Genomic DNA, 23,319 nt, shown 5'->3' with positions numbered 1-23,319 from the left:
CTCAAGCTCTGTGTGTGAACTGAAGTCCATGAGGCGTGCGCTGATGTGATTGCCCAGTTGGACACGTCATAGATGATCATATTTGAATGGGAGTTTTGTTGGTAAGTGGAATGAGTCACAGGAAAAAGAGCATGATTTCCCCTGAAAATGTGATTCTGTGAAATAGTGAAATATCTCTCATGCTCTCAACAGACCTAGTGCGAATTGAAACAGTGATTCTTTGTGGGGTAGCTCTCTTTCATGAGGCCATTTGCATTGTTTTTAGTTCTAAGATGTTGGCTTTTTCCAGTAACACAGGCAGTGTGTGTTTTAGATATGTGTTAGTGTGAGTGCAGCATGTGGCTATGGTTGAAACACATTACATTATCAATTTCCTGGTACACTAGCCATTTTAGTTATGTGCTCTATCTCTCATGTTCTCTCTGTGAGTCACTGTCCGGAAAGGCCAGATTGTTTAGAATATTCAAAGTGGTTGAAAGATCAGTGGAACTTCAAAGAACCCTTGACACTTGTGAACAAACATATTCATAAACAGATAGTGTGGGTGGGGAGCTTTTAGAAATCCCCTGTGTCATACCTGTTCATTACCTGTGGCCAACCTGTGTTTTACTCTGTCAATCATGGCTCAGCGAGCCAGTCAGACGTCCCTCATTTTTCATGTAGACCTGTGATGTCATTCACTTTAGAACGTCAATGTACAGATCTGCTTTATCTTGCCCAATGCACTTGATTTACCTATTAAGTGCAAGCCTATTATAATCAAGCTCACCTATCAGTGTAAGTGAGGGCGGGCTCTTGTGTGACGTGGCGCTCTCTGATTGGTCCTCGCAGGTGGACATCAGCCTACAGAGCAGCTTCCAGCCGGGGATGAAGCTGGAGGTGGCCAATAAGAGCAGCCCAGACACCTACTGGGTGGCCACCATCGTCACCACCTGCGGCCAGCTGCTGCTGCTGCGCTTCAGTGGCTACGGAGATGACCGCAAGGCCGACTTCTGGTGTGATGTCATGACCGCCGAACTCCACCCAGTAGGCTGGTGCTCCCAGAACAACAAGACCCTCCAACCCCCTGAAGGTAGGGGCACCACCTGGGAACTCGCATGCACACACACACACACACACACACACACACACACACACACACACACACACACCTGGAGCTGTGAGTTGATATTTGATCACACACACCTTTACATTTGCGTTTTACAATAAACACACCCTTTTCATCTGTGGCTTTATTGCTCATTTTTGATACTTGAGGAATTATACTGAACACACACCTGTAGCTGGACTTTACTTGACCTCATAGTATAATAAAACACCTGTAGCTTGTAGAGACCCCAATAGAACTAGCATGACTTTCTCCCTTCCACCCCCCGATCCTTCTCTTTCACCCCTTCCAAAGCTTGTCAAAAATAAATGCCATCTATAATTTAGCATCCAATCCTCCTTTCAGCGGTCTTTCTAGAAAAGGCATTTTCACACCGGATCATCTCATCCGCACATGACTCACCCTCCATAACAGATTTATTGATGGTGATTTTTGGGAGCATTTTTTGTTTTCAAGGAGACTATAGCTGCATTTGCTTCTAATTGACTTTATTTTCACACCGCAATCTTTACCTGGTGGCAAATCTCACTTCGGTGGAAAATTAGGACAGTGTAAAAATATATAAAGGGCCTATAGAAACTGCAGCAGTGGGGGATAAAATGTGCTAGATTTTTATGTAGCTTTAATTGATATTTTAACACATACACTGGAGTATGAGTGGCCACAAGAGAAACAGAGAGTATCTCTGTGTTGGCAGAGACCTGATGGGGTGAGGGGACTGAATGGCTATGAAATGGACTCTAATAACCGTGCATGTTTAGTGGGTTAGATGACACCCAAGGGACTGGGTAGTTAACACACGCCATGGCACACACACACACACACACACACACACACACACACACACACACACACACACACACACACACTCGTTTAGATTTGAGATGTTGTGTTTATTGGTTTGTCTATAATAAGGGTTTGCATGAGAGGTGGACACAGACTGTTGGTGTGAGTGTATATGTGTTTGCTAGCTACTGTATACGGCTTAGTGAATAGGGCTGGTAGACCTAATGTATTTGCAGAGGAGGAACAGGTGGGGAGTGGAAGGCTGTAGTATGTTTCACTAAGCTGGGAAAGTAATATAAGGTTACATTTAGACAACCTTTCCTCTTCATGTTTTCTCCTTAATGTGATAATTGATCAAATTACAGTGATCTTCCCCTTCATTGCTATTTGTCATCAAGCCTCTTGCATCATGCCAAGCAAAGTGAGTGTATGCGTTGTATGCGTGTGTGTGTGTGTGTGTGTGTGTGTGTGTGTGTGTGTTTCTATGTTACAGTTACCTTTATTTCTTTCTGTTTCTCAGATAACGTTTACCTAAGAAAAGGTAAGCAGCCCTATCAGTCTTCCTGACTAACTCGCCTGCCTGCCTGCTGGCTCTAGCTAGCTGTTAACTGCTAACATGGACCAATGTTTCTTCTCAGCAAAACATTTGTAAATGGGATCCTTGGGATGTCCAACTCTGAAGTCACCCCATTGAAGTTGACATTAAAAACGGTTATTAGGGTTAGGTAGGATTTTGGTTAAGGTTATGGGTAGGGTAGGGGTTAGGGTTAGGGTTTAGGGTAGGGACGTCCCAAGGATTCTGCAAATCACTAACCTTCTCAGCATTGCATGTGTGCTTCCTTTTCCTCCTTCCTGTCAGCTTACAGGAAGTTGCCTCAGAGTTTGTTTGACTCTTATACCCCCCACGTCTTTCTGCATTGCCCTCTGTATTTCCCCATTCCTGCACCTCTCCACCACCTATTATTTTGGAGGGATAGATGTTAGAAGTGTGCTGGCCTCATTTCTATCTGTGGTCCTCTGTAGCTCAATTGGTAGAGCATGGCGCTTGTAACGCCAGGGTAGTGGGTTCAATCCCCGGGACCACCCATACGTAAAAATGTATGCACACATGACTGTAAGTCGCTTTGGATAAAAGAGTCTGCTAAATGGCATATTATATTATTAGTGTGGTTCTTGAATTACGGTGGCATTTGGGCATGACATTTTGGTAACATCAAATATAAATTTTAGGTCAATTAGGATTTTTGGAAATGGAGGCCACAAATTCTCAAATCTAAGGTCATCAATCCTTTAAAAATTATTTACAGTGATATGATTCATCATTTTGCTCATGTTATTTCCTTTCATTTTAAATTGACTAACACCAAGTGACACTTTGGATTTAGACACCAAATTATTAATGGAATCCTCAAATGTATGACATACTAACAGGGTGTGATATACTAATACGTTTATTTAATATAGACCCCTCCCCCGATAACAGTTTGCCACTGGAGAGAATGCTCAAGGTCCTTGTAATCAGTGATTTTCAAGGTGGTAACACCAATGACATAAAACTGATGGACACACATTATACTAGTTTTTTAAAAAGAATGTATTTTAATAGCCTTCCTTGTTTTGTTGATCTATACAATATATTAAATACTTTTGTTAATTATTCAAAACAATAGATCGATAAGCCTATCTCCACACCATGTCACTACACCTCTACACATCACCAGTGGGACAAGCCAATTTGCTAGCCCCCAGTAGTTTCTACAATGCATACAAATATATGTGTTGCAGTATAAAGGACCTACATACACACATTCTGTGGTAGTCAGTCTCACTGTTGTTTATAGGCTCTGTCAACTGGAGAGGAGAGACATGAGGGGGGCAGAGTCCAGAATATAACTTTAGAACATCGATGTGTGTGTGTGTCAGTGGTGTAAAGTACTTAAGTAAAAATACTTGAAAGTACTACTTAAGTAGTTTTCTTTTAGTATCTGTACTTTGCTATTTATATTTTTGACAACTTTTACTTTTACATTAATACATTTATAAAGATAATTATGTACTTTTTACTCCATACATTTTCCCTGCCACCCAAAAGTACTCGTTACATTTTGAATGCTTAGCAGGACAGGAAAAATTGTCTAATTCAAGAGAACATCCTTGGTCATCCCTACTGCCTCTTATCTGGCGGACTCACTAAACACATGCTTCGTTTTGTAAATGAGTGTTATCTGTTAATAAATAAAAACAAGAAAATGGTGCAGTCTGGTTTGCTTAAAATATGGAATTTAAAATGATTTATACTTTTACTTAGTATATATTTTAGCAATTACATTTACTTTTGATACTTAAGTATTTTTAAAACCAAATACTTTTAGACTTTTACTCAAGTAGGATTTTACTGGGTGACTTACACTTTTACTTGAGTCATTTTCTATTAAGGTATCTTTACATTTACTCATGCTGCTTACGCCAAATCCTGCCATCAGCATGACGAAACAGGAACCGGGATTGCGTGCCCACTGGAGCTGCTTCTTATTGTTTTTAGCTGATAGGAGTAGAACCCGGTGTGATCTGCTGCAATAGCCCATCTGTGACAAGGACCGACGAGTTGTGCATTCCATTCTGCACACCACTATTGTACTGCGCCGTTATTTTCCTGTTTATGTCCCACCTGTTATTTTGCACGATTCTTGCCGTTCTCCTTCGACCTCTCTCATCAGCGAGCTGATGCCTACAGGACTGCCGCTGACTGGATGTTTTTTGTTTGTTGCACCATTCTCGGTAAACCTTAGACACAGTCATGCGTGAAAAGCCCAAGAGGCCGGCCGTTTCTGAGATGCTAGAACTGGTGCGCCTGGCACAGACGTTCATACCATGCTCAAAGTCGCTTAGGTCACTAGTTATTCCCATTCTAACGTTCAATCGAACAGTAACTGAATGCCTCGATGGCTGTCTGTCTACTTTATATAGCAAGCCACGGCCACGTGACTCACTGTCTAGGAGCGAACCATTTTCGTGAACGGGGTGGTGTACCTAATAAACAAATGTTTTCTTAATAAGTAACAGTTAAATAAAACAGAAAATGTATTATTTGTCATGTTTTTGTCATTTAAAATTGTTTTTGCATGGTGCCAAAGTCAAGGAACAGCATTTACCATCGCAATTCAAGAATGACTCATCATTTTTTTATCCTAGCACCGGTATACTCAAGTTTAGGATGTGCATATCATCTTCCTGTTCCACCAGTGTGTATTACGAACATGAAACTCTCTCAGACGGTTTTCCACTAGACAGCAGGTGTCTCAGCCTAGGATCTTAGCTTGTCTAGACATGGCTGACACTCTGCCTGCTCGGCACATTCTACAACACATTCTCAGAATTCACCAGGATTCCTACTCCAGAATTACCAGTGTTTGTGTGTGTGTGTGTGTGCAGGGCTCTCCGTTTACATGTTTTATTGGTAGCACTGGTGAAGTTAGGCACACCACTCTAAAATGTGCAGTTTTGTTACACAACACAATGCCACAGATGTCTCAAGTTTTGAGGGAGAATGCAATTGGCATGCTGACTGCAGGAATGTCCACCAGAGCTGTTGCCATAGAATTTAATGTTCATTTCGCTACCATAAGCCACCTCCAACGTCGTTTTTAGAGAATTTGGCAGTACGTCCAACAGGCCTCACAACCGCAGACCACGTGTAACCATGCCAGCCCAGGACCTCCCCATCTGGCTTCTTGTTCAGTGTAGATTAAAACACTTTGGTGAACTGTTGGAATCATAGAAATGAAACAATGATTATTCTAATTCTATGGTTGGTGTTTGGCATGACAACAAATTAGGTAGGATTTATGACAGGGTAGGAACCAAAGTGCTGGTCAGTGTTTCCCAGGGTACCCTAATAGCGTTTGAATAGATGCATAGTTATATTTAGACAAAGAGTTTAGAATAGGCATTAACGATGAGCTTTAGGCACATGCCAGTTTCCTTAGACTAACTAACTGGCGTTTTGCAAAGAGCAAGATTCACAAACTATTATTATAATAGAGAACATGTGGATTCATATTTAGAAGCAATGTGGAAAGCAGCATCGTTGTTGTTTTGGAACAATCTGTTGAGTGCATGCTGAGAGAAACAGGCACAGCGTGGAGGAGCTGTCTATGTGCTGCCTGCCTGTTGAGTGACAGGGGGCAGGGCTTCAGCCTGTCTTGTTTGAGCAGGGTTGCAGCGAAATATTGTTACGCTTTTTTTAAAATCCAATTTCGCACAGCAAAATATTTGGCTGCATATGCAAGCCCTGTGTGTGTGTGTGTGTGTATCTTTTATGTTTGTTTGCGTTCCTGTGTGTGTTTGTGTCAGGAGGTTTGAGGGTGTCACAAGTTTAGTCATGTGATAACAGCGCTGCTCTCAGAACCCCACAGAGGTCATTTGCATAATGCATTCGCCACACTCACTCCTTACTGCCAGGACCTGCTAGAGATGAGGCTCTGAGATGGGGCTCAGGCTCACAGCTGTGTGTGTGTGTGTGTGTGTGTGTGTGTGTGTGTGTGTGTGTGTGTGTGTGTGTGTGTGACCTGCCTCTGTCCTTAATAGTGCATGAGTTAATCCTTAGTTGGCAGGAAGGACTACACACACGCATCATCCTGGTCAAAGACGAGCCAAGTTAACACAAGGCACTCAGAAAGAGCAGGCCAGGACTGATTTGATACCCAAATTACCCATCCTCCCATCTCCACCACCTGATTTGCAACAGCTTTGTATTTGCTGTGTGTGTGTGTGTGTGTGTGTGTGTGTGTGTAGTATGGTGTGGATGGGTGTAGTCCCATCTCCCAATCTCATTTGCTTGTCTCCATTTTCATAATGATTATATAACTAGTGCTGGATGTATTTAGTGTGAGACAGTCTTTTAGAGGGCAGTCTTTTAGAGGGCAGTCTTTTTCTCTACCTAGCCAGGTGCTATTAGGTTTAGCCAAGCGTGTCATTATAGTAGCAATTTACAAACGCCCCACCCCACCTACACACACACACACACACTCCTCATACACACTCTAAACCCCTTATGTCCTGGGGGCAGTAAATTCACCGCACTTACTGTAAACACGTCTCTGAGTTAATTCATATTTTATGCCCGTCTCTTATTCACTCCTGACTTCTCATCAACATGGCTTTACGTTAATGGTTAACATCATCACAAGCTAGTGCGTCTCCCCCGTCGTAAAACACCTACACATGATTTAGCCTATCAGAACAGAGAGGTGTCTGTCTGTCCTGTTGGCTGTTATTCAGTGACTATTGAGCTACATTTCTGACTATGAATTACATTCTCCTGCATGTTTTGGCTTTTTTTCTAGAAGGTAGTTTGTTGTCAACAACCCACCTGGTTAAACAATGGGGTACTTATGTACTAGCAGTAAATTATTAGATTGTTACACTAGATATTAAACCCTGATATATGGTCTATGGTTATACTATTAATTCAGTCTTACAGGATCCCCTGGAGACTTAGTAGATAGAGTGGTTTACTATGCCACTGTAATAATAATGACTAGATAAGCACTGTGAGTGAGACTGAGAATAAATAGTCTAATTTGGTCCCATTAGCCCTGATTAGAATCTGCTGTACTGCTGTGATCACAGATAAAAACATCCCTCCCTGACATGATACAGGCCAGACTTGTTATTTTTAATAATCACTTTGATTATCTTAAATAAGCTTTTGAATTAGCCTTCACTGTCTGTTTACACAATGTCTTGTTGTTGGATATGCAAATCAGATATTTTTTTGTATGGTGGATATTTGTTTGGATGTCTCCAAGTATAGCAAAAGCAAGGAGAGGAGAGAGAAAAGAGAGGAGAGGATTGGGGGAGGGGAGAAGACGAAAGATGGAAAAGGGGAGAGGGGGTTCTCTTCAAAGTAAATTATGCAGTTATTGTTTTGTGGAAGTCAGGATTTGCCTCAGTCTATCGCCTGGAGGATGGGCAAGATATATATATTTTTTTTATTATTATTATTATTATTATTTACATGCAAACTAGTACTGTAACTACACTCTGGACCGGAGGGAGCCGAGGAGGTAGAACAGAAAAAGGAGGGAGGGAGAGAGGGGGAGGGGCTGAAGTTCAGATGCCAAAGGAGCAGCCTGCGTTCTGCTCTGTGGCCTATTCTAAATGGCTTGATGACTAATCTAGCAGGATCTGTAAAAATAGTTTATCTATTTCTGCACACCGGAGATCATCAGGAGCACCGTGTGTGTGTGTGTGTGTGTGTGGAAAGAAAATATTCTGACAGGAAAAAACACTATTATTAACCAGGGCTGGTGGAGAGATGTACTGGGGCAGAGAGACATTATTTGTAACTGTATTTGCACCATGTATGGAAAAAGGGATCGGCCATGTCCCGAGACAGATTTGTTTGTAGGAAAATTAATTGACTGTTTCTCTAAATCTGTCTCATCTGGCTTCAGAAGAATATACTAATGAGAGAATATAAAATGAGGGAAAAATACCTCTGTTCTCTCCCATAGGAATTAATTATTCTATTTGTTTTCTAAGTGTGGCTTGGCTTAATAACAGATAGCAGTGTAATCCTCCATGATATAGGCTACTGCTGGCCACTAGTCATTCTACGGTGACTCATCTCACCTTGCCCCATTGAGTCAGATATTCTCTGAATCTTTGCGTCCAATCAGTGACTGTAAACCTGCCAGTATTAGATGTCTTTGGAGAGGGCTGAATAATTTGTCATTTAAAAATAGATTACTCTAGTTTTGCTTGAGAGAGATGTGTGTGTGTGTGACTTAGTAGAACCACAGAGTTTCTAAACATCGCGATACTTCCGGGAACAATTGTGAAACAGACCAAGCAGACTAGGCCGGTTTTGGGGGTTTGAGAAGTCAATGAGAGAAGTGAAAAATGATTCCTTAGTTCTCATGTGTCAAACACAAGGCCTGCGCAATGACTTGGGTTGTCAATTCATTTTGGCCCGCTTACATAGAGCCCGCGATGCGCTGCACTACAAGTCACAGCAAGCACTGCCAACGTGCTGCACGCCAAATGGCAGTTTCTTTCAATATGGCCCTTGTGCTGATTGAGTTTGACACCCCTGCATAGTTGTTAATTTTCATGAAAACTAAAAGCACAACCTAGATTCGAGCCAATGTCTTTAAGTAGTTGAACATGGTATTACTCCAACCTTGTGAAATTGACAAACTGAAACGTTTACATTTTAGTGGAAAACAACTTTATATCGAAGGAGTGCGTTTGATTTGACGGCCTGCACATGCGCAGTTCGGTGCGAGACGACCGTTAAACCCCATGACATGTTTCTATGCATGAGCTTAGCTAGCCAACGTCGCCATGACATCGCCTACAAGTGTGTTCGGGGGATTTCTATTGGAGAAGCACTTTCTGCCTATCTTCTTACTGTACTGTCTTTGGTAGACCTGTGTATGCCTGTGGGAAGTCACTAGTCAGCGTGGAGTCAAAGTCAAATCAAGACCCACGATGCACCATGAATTATACATCACTACTGTTGCACTGTGGGAAACAGAAAGTGGAGTAAACAAACATGTCCTATGCAAATTAGCAGGAACCAGCTGTTTAAATGGCTCTGGAGAGGGTGATGCATGTGTTCGTTCATGCCTGCCTTATTCTACCATACTCCCATTGTATCTCTCTAAACACCTGTTTATGTGGACTGCTCTATACTGCAGTGCTCTGTAGCTAACTGTTTTCCACTGTTGTTCACTGCTTAGCCTGGTGCTAATAGTCATGTAGGGTTTTGCATGCACAGTCTATTTGACCATCTATCTCTCTCTCTGTTCTGTCTTGTAGCCATCAAAGAGAAGTACAGTGACTGGACAGATTTTCTCATCCAGGACTTGACTGGCTCACGGACCGCACCAGCAAACCTACTGGAAGGGGTGAGTACTGTCTCAGTGCGCGTGTGACTGAGTACGAGACAGAGAACGAGGGAGAGAGATAATGAGACAGTGTATGTGTAGGTGACACCCTTGTATTAACCATAAACACATTTAGAGCTTTAGCTAATCTGTTGAGCTCTGTATGTTGAGCTGAGGTTTCACCCCAGATAATACCAGTTCCCTCTCAAAGAGGGGAAATCACACATACAGTGCCTTCAGAAAGTATTTATACCCCTTCACTTATTCCATATTGTGTTGTCTTACAGCCTAAATTCAAAATGCTTGCTCTCACCCATCTACACACAATGCCCCATAATGACTAAGTGAAAACATGTTTTTAGAAATGTTTGCAATTGTATTGAAAATTAAATACAGAAATATCTCATTCACATAAGTATTCACACCCCTGAGTCAATACATGTTAGAATCACCTTTGGCAGCAATTACAGCTATGAGTCTTTCTGGGTAAGTCTCTAAGAGCTTTGCACACCTGGATTGTACAAATGTTGCACATTATTCTTTAAAAAAATGTATTTTGTTGATCATTGCTAGACAGCCACTTTGAAGGGTTGCCATAGATTTTCAAGCCGATTTAAGTCAAAACTGTAACTGGGCCAATCAGGAACATTCAATGTCGTCTTGGTAAGAAACTCCAGTGTATATTTGGCCTTGTGTTTTAGGTTATTGTCCTGCTGAAAGGTGAATTTGTCTCCCAGTGTCTGTTGGAACGTAGACTGAACCAGGTTTTCCTCTAGGATCTCTCTAGAATCTTGCCTGTGCTTATCTCTATTCCGTTTCTTTTTATCAAAAAAAGAAAACTCCCTTGCCGATGACAAGCTTACCCATAACATGATGCAGCCACCACCATGCTTGAAATTTTGAAGAGTGGTACTCCATGATGTGTTGGATTTGCCCTAAATATAATGCTTTGTATTCAGGACATATAGTTAATTTCTTTGCCACATTTGATGCAGTTTTACTTTAGTGCCTTATTGCAAACAGGATGCATGTTTTGGAATATTTTTTATTCTGTACAGGCTTCCTTCTTTTCGCTCTGTCATTTAGGTTAGTATTGTGGAGTAACTACAATGTTGTTGATCGATCCTCAGTTTTCTCCTATCACAGCCATTAATCTCTGTAACTGTTTTAAAGTCACCATTGGCCTCGCTGAGCGGTTTCCTTCCTCTCCTGCAACTGAGTTAGGAAGGACGCCTGTATCTTTGTAGTGACTGGGTGTATTGATACACCATCCAAAGCGTAATTAATAACTTCACCATGCTCAAAGGGATATTCAATGTCTACTTCTTTTTTCTTTTTTTACAAAGGGGTTGAAAGCTTATTGACAAGACATTTCAGCTTATCATTTTTTATTAATTTGTTGAAAAAAATCTAAAAACATAATTTCACTTTGACATTATGGGGTATTGTGTGTAGGCCAGTGACACATTTTACATTTACAATTTAGTCATTTAGCAGACACTCTTATCCAGAGCGACTTACAGTTACTGCATTCATCTTAAGATGGCTATGTGGGTTGGGGTGTAGGGTTTGAGCATAGCCTGAAGGTAGGGAGGGGTAGTTCCTCTTGCTGCTCCGTAGGCAAGCACCATGGTCTTGTAGTGAATGCGAGCTTCGACTGGAAGCCAGTGGAGTGTACAGAGGAGCGGGGTGACATAGGAGAATTTGGGAAGGTTGAAAACCAAGGGGGCTGCAGCATTCTGGATAACTTGCAGGGGTTTGATGGTACAAGCGGGGAGCCCAGCCAACAGTGAGTTGCAGTAGTCCAGACGGGAGATGACAAGTGCCTGGATTAGGACCTGCAGCTCTTCATGTGTGAGGTAGGGTAGTACTCTATGGATGTTGTAGAGCATGAACCTGCAGGAGCGAGTCACTGCTTTGATGTTTGCAGAGAACGACGGGTGTTGTCCAGGGTCACGCCAAGGTTCTTTGCACTCTGGGAGGGGGACACCATGGAGTGTCAGAAGTGTCAGAAGGGGGGAAGGAGAAAAGTAGTTGAGTGTCATCCACATAGCAATGATAAGAGGGACCGTGTGAGGATATGACAGAGCCCAGTGACTTGGTGTATAGAGAGAGGAGGAGAGGGCCTAGAACTGAGCCCTGGGGGACACCATCTATTTTAAATTCAGGCTACAACACAACAAAAAGTCAAGGGGTGTAAATACTTTCTGAAGGCACTGTACACACAGATTTGAATTCTTTCCATCGATTCCCTTTTTCTCTCCCCCTCCCCCTCCCCCTCCCTCTCCCTCTCCACATCCTTCTCTCCAGCCTCTGAGGGGGAAGAACACAGTGGATCTGATTCTGGAGGGTTCGGTGATGGAGGTACGGGACCTCACTGACCCTTCCCTCTACTGGGCCGCCCGCGTCGCCCAGAACATCGGCGGGAGGCTCCGCCTGCGCCATGTGGGTCTCCAAGACGACGCCCACGACACCTGGCTGTTCTACCTCGACGTGAGGCTCCGCCCACTGGGCTGGGCTCAGGAGAACCGCCTGTCACTGGAGCCCCCAGCAGGTAAGGGGGCGGGGTCATAACTGCATGGAGTGAGGGGCTCTGGGTCACATTCAGCTGTGTTAGTGTTAGTGCTGGGCTGAAATGAAAACCTGCAACATTCCAGGACTCTCCAACTCTATTGGACTTACGGTTTATTAAGGGGATACTTATGAATCATATCCCATGAGAGCCATAGATTAGGATAAAATGGTGGCCTTGATCTAGTGAGGATCAATGTTACACCCATACGTTTTTATGACTATGTTTTACGCCATTCAGAACAGCTGGGAGTTTCCCTTCTCTCTGTTCAATATCATAAACCCCCTTATGAAGTCTCTCTCTCTCTCTCTCTCTCTCTCTCTCTCTCTCTCTCTCTGAATGACTCAACTTGGCTTCGGTTCATATTCGAGATGTAGATCTTTCAGTTTCAACTTCTACAGAACTGATGACTTTGTATCAAAAAACGCCTTTGCCTTTCCACAGAACACAACACACGCAATGTCACAATCATAGCAACACACTCACACTTGCAATGACACACATAATATTTTTCCTTCAGACATACATATACTGGTCGACTGTTGGAACACAAAATGGAAAATGTACAACTCTACATAACTTTAGAAATCTCCTCTCCAAATTATTGCAAATGATCTTGCAAATGATCAATAGAAATCCATATGAGTGTCTCCAGTCCCAGGTTTCAGTTAATATAATATAATATGCCATTTAGCAGATGCTTTTATCCAAAGCGACTTACAGTCATGTGTGCATACATTTTTATGTATGGGTGGTCCCGGGGATCGAACCCACTACCCTGGTGTTACAACCGCCATGCTCTACCAATTGAGCTACAGAGGACCAGTTAAGCCAGTTTGTAGAGAGTGGGAGGAGGAGGGAAGGGGAGGGTCATGTGGTTGTAAGACTTATTCCTTTAAATGACATCTGATTAAAAAAATAAACATTTGGGAAGCACTGGGAGAGGTTTGCTCAAAGGGATAGTGTGAGATGTTGGCAATGAAGCCCTTTTTCTACTAACCCAGAGTCAGATGAAGTCATGGATACCATTTCTATGTCTGCATGCAGTTTGAAGGAAGCGAAAGGTAGTTTCGTGAGCCATTGCTAACTAGCATTAGCACAATGACTAGAGGTCTACAGGTACAGCTAGCATGCCAAGTAGAAAAAGGGCTTGATAGACAAAATATTGCACTATCCCTTTTAAATATACAGTTGGGAGAGATTTGTAAGGTCTTTCATTTGATGCTGAGTTTGAGAGTTATACTCTGACATCTCTCTCTCTTGTCTCAGAGTTGCGTGGCCTGAAGAGCGCCCTCGAGTGGCAGGAGGCCCTGGAGGCAGCGCGGAGCGAGGCCCAGCAGAACCCACTTCCCCTGGAGGTGTTTAAGGTGAGGGTCAGCCACACAGGAAGTAGCCCTGTGACACAGGAAGTGCTTCTACACACAACCCACTTCCTGAGTACTCTTGCCTGCTCAGGTGTGCAGGTTCATCAGTTCCCATGACCATTCTTACTGTGTGTGCTATCAGGCCATGTGGGGCTGGTGGTTAAACAGTTACACAAATCCAATACTCACTTAATCAATGTAGTCAAACCCCTGAGTTCCAATCAGTCATTTAACAGACAATATCATGTTATCAGATTCCACTCAGCCCAGTCAAAGCTATTCTCTGTCCTGGCACCCCAATGGTGGAACAAGCGTCTCCCTAATGTCAGGACAGCGGAGTCCCTGCCCATCTTCCGAGTATCATAAATAAATCCCGTGGCAAAAAAAAAAAGATGCACTTGTCTTTTCCTAATAGCGCTGAATTTGCTGATAGCCACATTGTTGAGGGAAAATGTACTTACTACGATTGGGATATGTTGTTGTCTCAGCTAGCCATCTTAAGATGAATGCAAGTTGCTCTGGATAAGAACGTCTGCTAAATGACTAAAATGTCAATGTAAAATCTTTATGCTACATGGCTCAGACACCTCCGCTCCTATCTGTGTGTGTGGGTGTGTTTATAGTGTGTGTGTGTGTGTTTATGGTGTGTGTGTTTATGGTGGGTGTGTAGTGATAAGCTGCTGTCTTTCCCACGCCCCTCTTAAGTCTGGGTGTGTACCTGTCATACAGACTACAGTGATCTGGCTGGACCTGTCTGATTGCCTCACGCCTCCATGGCAGTGGGTTTTAAAGGGCCATACTAGCTAGCTATATTTGTCTCTATAGGTCAAATACACCTGTCACAGACAATTAGTTAGACTCGCATAGGCATTATTTGATCTAACTCAGAGCATATTTGAGCAGTTGAGCAGGCTAGTAAGTAATGAAAAAGTAATATGATTTTCATTATATAGCCTAACCCCACTGCTTTAGTGTTTGTTAACAAAGCCTGTTTGCAATGACCATTATAACGTGTGTGTTTTACACTGTGACTCGGTTGTTTCAGGACCATGCAGACCTGATCAAACACTCCTTCAGGACGGGGATGAAGCTGGAGATGGTGTCGCCATTGGAGCCGTTCCACATCTGCCCTGTATCTGTCACACAGGTGAGCCTACCTGACCATCTCAAACCTTAGTCAACTGTATCTAACCCCACCAAACAAACCTAGTCATACCCTTAAAAGTGTTTCTATGTGTTAATGAAGCCATGGTTATATCGCCCCCATCATTCTGTCTCTTCTCTCTGTAGGTCTACAATGAGCACTACTTCCAGGTCACAGTGGATGACCTCACTCCAGAGGCCACACCCCTGTCCCTGGTGTGCCATGCTGAGTCGCCGGGCATCCTCCCCGTCCAGTGGTGTCTAAAGAACGGGATTGGTCTAGAGCGGCCCAGGGGCTACTTGAGCCAGGACTTTGATTGGGCAGACTACCTGAAACAAAGTGGGACTGAGACCGCCCCCGACGCATGCTTCCCTGACGTAAGATACTTTATCTTCCTTCCTCCTTCAATTCCTTGCCTCATCCTTCTCTCTCCATCCCGCTCCTCTTCCCTCTCTCAATGCCTCTTCTCCCCACTGTCCTCATCCTTCTCTCCACCCCCCCCCCCTCTTCCTGCATTTCCATCTATCTCCCTCTTGTCATCCCTGTCCCCACCCCCCTTAAAGCTGCATTATGTCACTTTTTGGGCGACCTGACCAAATTCACATAAATGTCAGTCATAGATCTGTCATTCTCATTGAAAGCAAGTCTAAGATGCTTGGGTCTGTTTTCTGCACTATCTATATGCTTCCCGTTAACTTTCGTTTTTGCGTCTTTTACTTTAGGTTTTGTACACCAGCTTCAAACAGCTGAAAATACAATATTTTTGGTTATGGAAAATATTTTCCACAATGGTTTAGATGGTACAATGAGTCTGTACACAATGACTGCTTGTTTTGTCACATAAGGAAATGGTGGAGCGATTTCTGCATATTGCACCTTTAAATTAATGATTATACATAAACAACACAAACATTCCCTCTTAATTGTCAGAAGGATCCATTGTTATGTCTACTGTTTATCCCATTGGCTGTCTGTGTCTGTAGGCGTGGCAGAGCCGAGGCTTCGCTAAAGACATGTGGCTGGAGGCCGTTAACCCTGTCAGGCCCGCCGAGGTGTGTGTGGCTCAGATCACACAGGTCAGGGGTCGCCTGCTGTGGCTCAGACTGGAAGGTGAGACGTGTGTGTGTGTGTGCGTGCGTTCGTGCGCGTGCATGGACAGCTGTCTTACCCCATGCTCTTTTGTCCCTCTCCAGGTCTGCCTAAGTCCGTCCTGGAGTGTATTGTGGATGTGGAGTCCATGGACATCTTTCCTGTAGGATGGTGTGAGACCAATGCCTACCTCTTGACTCCACCACTGAAGCCTGTCTGTATGTATCCCTCATCTCTCTCTCTCACACATACACACACACACTGTGCACAGTGCAAACCCTATTATTTTCTGTTGATTGTAGGCCAGCAGCAGAAGAAGATAGCCGTCGTTCAACCAGAGAAGCAGTAAGTTCGCTGATGCTCCAAAACTACAGAGAACCACTCCAATTTAAAACTCTCACTATTCCATTCCCTTTTGAAAATCCCCATCCAGCACTTTAACAGTTCCATCACACAGATTGCTATTCCACTCTAAAAACAAATCAATGCATTGCCAAGCCATTTCAGCACCCACAGAAATGCACGCCCTATACTTTACAATAGAAAACCCTAGATGGAGAACACACTCAAGTAGATTCCTTAAAAAGCCTCAAGGCCCCCCTCTCTCAAACCATACCCTTTCCACCGAAACAGTAGCTAGCTGTTCACTTGGAAATTGCCTTTTTTTCAGCGGACAGATTTGTTATATTGACAAATGACATGTTTCAGTAGCGGCTGGGAAACGTAGCTCTGAAGGATCAGGGATGTGGTCGTTCAGAGACAACATATGAGGCTTTCAGTAACACTTTGTCAACCCCTGTCGTCTAACCTCTTTTACCATATCTCTCCCCCAAGGGACTCATTCATCAGTATCCCTCATTCTTTTCCATTGTGGTTCAGTAGTGTTTGGGGAAGGACATGTATCACACTAAGCTAAAGCTGACAGGGTCTTAAATAGCTGTATTGTTGATTGAGTGATTGGACGGCTTGGCTGTTCACTTGATTGATTGGTTCATGGATTGATTGACATTCTGTCTGTAGGTTGGCTCCGCCCCAACCCGTGGAGACAATCCCTCTCAACCTCTGCGAGCCCGTTGCCATGGATACGGGTAAACAAGATTCATAATTCAAATATGAGATGATTTATTTACAGCAATTGATGAAAATGAGAGTTAATGATGATCATGATTAACATGGAAAAGCCCTGTAAACAGAATGAGTGTGTGTGTGTGTACCTGGGTTGTGTTCATTAGCCACACCTGTTTCAAAGCAGATTCTTATTGATGAGCAAACAACATTCGTCTGTCTAACAGTTGCGCTTCACAATTGCTGATTGGTACCTCACAGCTTGTCTCAGAAAAGTGTTGCTTTCTAACAAACCTCTACATTTTAATCAATATTACACTTCTGTTAGCACATACTCCTCTCAACATTTTACACAGCCAATGTTATGTTTATTTATTGTGTGTGTGTGTGTGTATCAGTGTTGTGTCCATAAGAGTCCCCATGCCATTCTATATATTTATAATTTGTCTAATCACTATTCAACCGGAGCTGTGCAATTACAGGTGTATGAGTAACAAAGTGTAAACTGAGGTGTGGAATCACACTGCATTGTTATGTAGAGCACACCTCTATACAAGCCTCATTAACAAGGCAGTGCAGTGGAGTTTTATAACACAAGTCATACATAATGTAAGTGTTAGGCTGCTTTTACACAGGCCGCCCAATTCTGATATTTGTTCCACTAATTGGTCTTTTGAACAATCATATCAGATTATTTTACGTCACATATTTTTCAGCGCTGATTTGATTGGTCAAAAGGCCAATTAGTAAAAACTTGAATCAGAATTGGGCTGATTTTATTTCTCACTAATTGGACTTCTATATAGTCTAACAAGAGATTAAACTTGATAGGCTGCCTGACGTTCTTATATCTGTCTGTTATTGGCAGATTGTCTGATGTCCCATGATGCTTCTCTCTCCTCCCCAGGCTCAGCCAATGGGAGATACTGCTGCTCCAGGATCTATGTGAACCACCGCTGTTTCTCTGGCCCTTACCTGAACAAGGGCCGCATCGCTGAGCTGCCACAGGCTGTAGGGCCGGGGAAATGCACTCTGGTCCTCAAAGAGGTAGGTAGAGGTACATCAACCTACTGGCTGCACCCAAATCTATTCCGTACATCGTGCACTACTTTTGACCAGAGCCCTAAGGGATCCGAAAAAACGAACAACAGACTCTGGAGGAGGTAGAGAGGCATATGCCTAATTAAAGGACTGGAGAGGTGAGGGAGAGAGGGAGAGGGGAGGGAGAGAGGGAGGGAGAGAGAGAGAGAGGGAAATGTCTTGTTAACCACCTGCAGTCTCTCAGCAGCAGCTTCAGTTGAATGTGAACTGTCAGTCATTTCTGTTTACACACACACAAACACGCAGTAACTCAGCAAAAACAGCCTTTAATTTCCCTAGATACCCCCTAGTGTGAGTGTGTGTCCTTGCTCATTTGAGTGTGTTTGCAGGTTCGTGTGTTTGTGTTCTACTGGTTTGAGTTGTTCTCTAGTTTTCGTGTCACGTTAACTTGAAAACTAGAGCGAAAAAATGTCTTAAAGAAAGTGTGTTCAGTATGGTGTTCAGCTTCCACAGTTCTCTCCTGTGTGTCCCCATGCAGGTGCTGAGCATGCTGATCAATGCAGCCTACAAGCCTGGGCGTGTCCTGAGGGAGCTACAGGATGTAGAGGACCAGCACTGGGACTGCCACGAGGAGACCCTCAAAGCCAAGTGAGTCCCACCTGGAGGAGCTCGTCCAGGATTGGAATGACCATTAGAACCCATTTTACAAAGTCACAAGACAAGCCACATCAGAACATGCATGCTCCTCGTAAACATCCTGAGTGCAAGGTCCTGTATGAATAATACTATTGGCCTGAGCTGACACTGATGTTTCACTCTCGCTCCTTAGATACAAAGGGAAGACGTATCGATCGTCCATCCGGATCGTGCGTCTGGCAGAGCAGATCCCAGACTTCTGTCGTAAAGTGTGTATGAAGCTGCAGTGCTGTCCCAACCTCTTCAGCCCTGTCCAAGTCACAGACAAGTGCCCTGAGAACTGCGCCATGCAGACCAAGACCAAATACAGTAAGTGTGTGTAGGGTGTGGTTACTGTACATGTGTGTTTATGTGTGGGTTTCTGTTTATGGGAACTAAGATCAACTTCATATATGTTTGTAGGTTGGTGTGTGCGTGCGCGAACAAATACAGTAATTTTCTACAAGTGTGAGTTTGTGTGTCTGTCACAAAAAACACACATACACACACGAAAATACACACATCCATTTGTTTGATTAAAACCCCCTTTAAATTAATAGCTAACCTGCGTGAGAATTGAGCCAATATGAACTGTATTGAGTGTTGTGTCCCCAGCATATTACTACGGTAAGAAGAGGAAGCTGTCTAAGCCGTTTGGAGGAGAGGAGAGTCTGGAGGCCAAACCCACACGACGCAGGAAGAAGAGGAAGGCATCTTTGTCCAGAAGAAACGACGCTCGTCTGCAGTGGACTACACTCCTGCAGGGTCACCACAGGTCTGACAGATCTCTCTCTCGCTCTCTCTCTCTCGCTTCTCTGTCTGTCTGTCTGTCTCTCTCTCTTTCTATTTCAGTCTGTCTCTCTCTCTTTCTATTTCGGTCTGTCTGTCGCTCTCTCCATGTCTCTCTTTCTCATGTGTATAAGAGTAAATGCTGGTGCCCTCAGTCTCCTGTCTCCTGTAGGAGACTCCTGCACACACACACACAATAACATATGCACTATACACACACATACACATGGATTTTGTACTGTAGATATGTGGTAGTGGTGGAGTAGGGGCCTGAGGGCACACAGTGTGTTGTGAAATATGTGAATGTATTGTAATGTTTTTAAAATTGTATGAACTGCCATAATGTTGCTGGACCCCAGCTAATGGGGATCCATAATAAATACAAATACATATCTCCTATCTGTGTTTCCCTCCCCCCTCTCTTTATCTTTCTCTCTCTCTCTCTCTCTCTCTCTCTCTCTCTCTCTCTCTCTCTCTCTCTCTCTCTCTCTCTCTCTCTCTCTCTCTCTCTCTCTCTCTCTCATCTCTCTCTCTCTCTCTCTCTCTCTTTCTTTCTTCTTTCTTTCTTTCTTTCTTTCTTTCTTCTTCTTTCTTTCTTTCTTTCTTTCTTTCTTTCTTTCTTTCTTTCTTTCTTTCTTTCTTTCTTTCTTTCTTTCTTTCTTTCTTTCTTTCTTTCTTTCTTTCTTTCTTTTCTTTCTTCTTTCTTTCTTTCTTTCTTTCTTTCTTTCTTTCTTTCTCTTCTTTCTTTCTTTCTTTCTTTCTTTCTTTCTTTCTTTCTTTCTTTCTTTCTTTCTTCTTCTTTCTTTCTTTCTTTCTTTCTTTCTTTCTTCTTTCTTTCTTTCTTTCTTTCTCTTTCTTTCTTTCTTTCTTTCTTCTTTCTTCTTTCTTTCTTTCTTTCTCTTCTTTCTTTCTTTCTTTCTTTCTTCTTTGTCTTTCTTTCTTTCTTTCTCCCTCTTCGTGTCTCTCTCTATTCTATAATGGACTTGATTGTCACTGCACTAAGATTGACCCTATAACTCCATACAGGACAGTGATGAAGACGAGGATGAAGAGGATCTTATGTTGCAGTCGGGCAGTGAAGAAGGCACCAGCTCTGAGCCGCGCGAGGACCACACAGACACTTCCTCTGTGGAGGTGGCTAACAGCCGGCCGCGGCGCGCCGTGACGCTACGCAGGGCCACCCATACCGGCATAGCTTCGGGCAGCCATGAGGGTCCTGAAAGCAGGAGGCGGAGCACTCGGTCCCTGTCATATAACCAGGGAAACAAGTACCACCCACCCAAGAGACAGGAGATGCAGGTGAGATAGAATGCTACACGCAGAGACAAACACATACACAGACCCACATTAATGAAGATGTGATTTAGTATTTAATGAGTACTTTGACTCCCTGTTGGCCGGTGCCCCAGGTATGGTCAGTGAATGACGTCCTGATGTCATATTCAGTCGATAAAGGCCCTGTATGTAGATTCATCTTTCTGGCCATGTGTCCTGTGGTCCTCCAGGTGGAGTGTAGTGAGGAGGAGTGCCAGCTGGTGTTGGAGAGGAACCCTCTGGAGTGGTCCGTAGACGACGTGGTCACCTTCATCACCTCCACTGACTGTGCTGCTCTCGCCAAGATCTTCCAGGAGCAGGTACACACACACACACAGTGCTCACACAGTGCACACACTCCGAAATACATGCAGACACACACACACACGTCCCCAAAACAACACACATTCTTGTTTGATGTACAGATTCTCTCTTCACATTATCATTAACATCATCGTCTCTCTCTCTCTCTCTCTCTCTCTCTCTCTCTCTGTCTCTCTCTCACTCACTCACTCACTCACTCACTCACATCGTATTCTCTCTTTCTCTCTGCAGGACATAGATGGCCAGGCGTTGTTGTTGCTGACCCTGCCCACAGTCCAGGAGTGTATGGAGCTGAAGCTGGGTCCAGCCATCAAGCTGTGTCACCAGATAGAGCGCGTCAAGGTGGCCTTCTATGCCCAGTACGCCAACTGATCCTGGGCGTCTCACCTGGCACCTTTACCCTGTAGGGCACAGACTGTCTAGAGATGCCTCACCCAGTACACCTTCATCTGAGGAAGAGGAGGAGAGATGATTTGGCTAAATGCCAAGTCTGGGATTACCTGGTCTGGAAGGCTGGGAGGAAAGTGGAAAAACTGGTAATGCTGTCGCTTAGGAATTCTGAAATTCTGGACATGGATTACCCAGCCACTTTTCCGTGGATTACTGATGTCACATAGAGAAGGAAGTGACGTCAGAGGAAGCAGAGGAGGAGCTACCCACATACGGAGCTCAGGACATCATCCTCATCCTCATCCGCGACAGCGGGCAGAGATGGGTTGGAAGGTTCAGATTTCCACAGTACTGTGTGGAAGGATCAGTCAACTGTGGATAGTTGAGTACAGTACATATGAGTCAATCCATATGGAATACAGATCTGTGAAGAAACTGATCGAAATTGAGGATTATGTTCTTGGAACATTTTGAAATTGAGGATTATTTTCTTGGAATATCTTTACTTTTTTTGACATGCTGTTTGAGACTGATGGCCCTGACAGTGTTTTTAAGTTATGAACAAATGTTATTAAATATTTGTTCAATGTTTTCTCTCATTGTTATATTTAAGTAAATTAGGTTAATATATTTGATTAACAAAAATTGGTTAGTAACCTACAATAATATATTTGCAATATTTATTGTATTCCTTATTGAATAGATATAATATATCTTATTTGGATGTAAGAAAAATATATTCAGAGAGAGAGTTGATAGGCTATTGAAATGTCCAAGGCTTTCGTTTCAAATATGTATTTAAGGATGTTCATGAGTTATTCCAGTCAATAGGAATTTAGTCCTGTTATTAAATTATCTGTTTTTTCTTGTGTACATAGGGAAATAGTAGGTCTGCTGCATTTTCTCATTAACAGTTTGTAAAATATCCTGGTAAAACTTTAATTGGATAGTCCATCTGTAGATGCTTTACAGACTATCTACTAGCCCCTACCATTATCCTAACCCTAAACTTAACCCTAGCCCTAACTCTAACCCTTACCCTAACCCTTATTCTAAACCTTACCCTAACCCTAACCTTAGCAAGCAGTTGCTTATCAACAGATAGTCTGTTGCTTAGAAATAGATAGTTTGTTGATAGTATCTACAGTGTGACCAAAGTCCTGAATTAGCTAAAACCCTCTTTTCTTTTGACTTTTCACTTTAATAAGTTGTTTTAACAATCATGTAAAATATTTGTTATCCATCTATGCAAAATGCTGTGCAGATATTTTTGATAAGTGTTGATAAGAAAATAAATTTCTACTGATTTTGTAGTGACGCTTTGTTTTCCAGTTTTTATATAGATTAAGAATTCATCAAGGTGTTTTTTTTTTTTTTTACCATGTATAAACTCGCTGGAGGGTAGGCCTGAATGAAGTACATAGGTAGTAATAACCATTTCATTACTGATTGGATTTCATTGTGATTCTTCATACAGGCAGTGACTAGTAGCCTATTGTATTTCCAAGACTGTAGCATGTTCTTAATGTAATATACATTTAATTTAATACAGACAGTACATATTGAGATGAGGATATTTCACAGCAGTAAGATGAGTCGTGCTTCACCAATTTTCTGTTACTGCACAAACTCTGACACTTTCGATTGAGCCAGTCTGAAAAGCGGTTGAATCAACTGCTACCTCAAATGGTTGCCTGGCAACACAATTTCTAACGTCTGTTTTGCATGATTTTCCCCTTTTCCCAGCTGTATCTGAAAACAAA

The 23,319-nt window shown here is 43.0% G+C and overlaps 1 protein-coding gene across 1 annotated transcript in view; it reads left to right on the top strand.

Moving 5' to 3' along the window:
• Positions 1 to 22,869, top strand: part of LOC311140716 (scm-like with four MBT domains protein 2) — a 34,421-nt gene extending 11,552 nt beyond the window's left edge. The window contains 19 exon segments of the mRNA XM_084175901.1: positions 832 to 1,072; positions 2,415 to 2,435; positions 9,722 to 9,810; positions 12,100 to 12,343; positions 13,631 to 13,728; positions 14,771 to 14,872; positions 15,016 to 15,246; positions 15,853 to 15,979; positions 16,063 to 16,176; positions 16,261 to 16,303; positions 16,979 to 17,046; positions 17,931 to 18,070; positions 18,603 to 18,712; positions 18,894 to 19,069; positions 19,355 to 19,447; positions 19,450 to 19,514; positions 20,555 to 20,827; positions 21,034 to 21,162; positions 21,398 to 22,869. Coding sequence (XP_084032027.1) covers positions 832 to 1,072; positions 2,415 to 2,435; positions 9,722 to 9,810; positions 12,100 to 12,343; positions 13,631 to 13,728; positions 14,771 to 14,872; positions 15,016 to 15,246; positions 15,853 to 15,979; positions 16,063 to 16,176; positions 16,261 to 16,303; positions 16,979 to 17,046; positions 17,931 to 18,070; positions 18,603 to 18,712; positions 18,894 to 19,069; positions 19,355 to 19,447; positions 19,450 to 19,514; positions 20,555 to 20,827; positions 21,034 to 21,162; positions 21,398 to 21,538 — 2,505 coding nt within the window. The 3' untranslated portion in view covers positions 21,539 to 22,869.
• The last annotated feature ends 450 nt before the right edge of the window (positions 22,870 to 23,319 follow it).

The sequence above is a fragment of the Coregonus lavaretus genome (genome assembly GCF_964263955.1).
Source record: "Coregonus lavaretus genome assembly, chromosome: 13".
In the NCBI taxonomy this organism is placed as follows: Eukaryota; Metazoa; Chordata; class Actinopteri; order Salmoniformes; family Salmonidae; genus Coregonus; species Coregonus lavaretus.
Note: the sequence above shows the minus strand (reverse complement) of the source record. Positions and strands in the feature narration are given on the sequence as shown.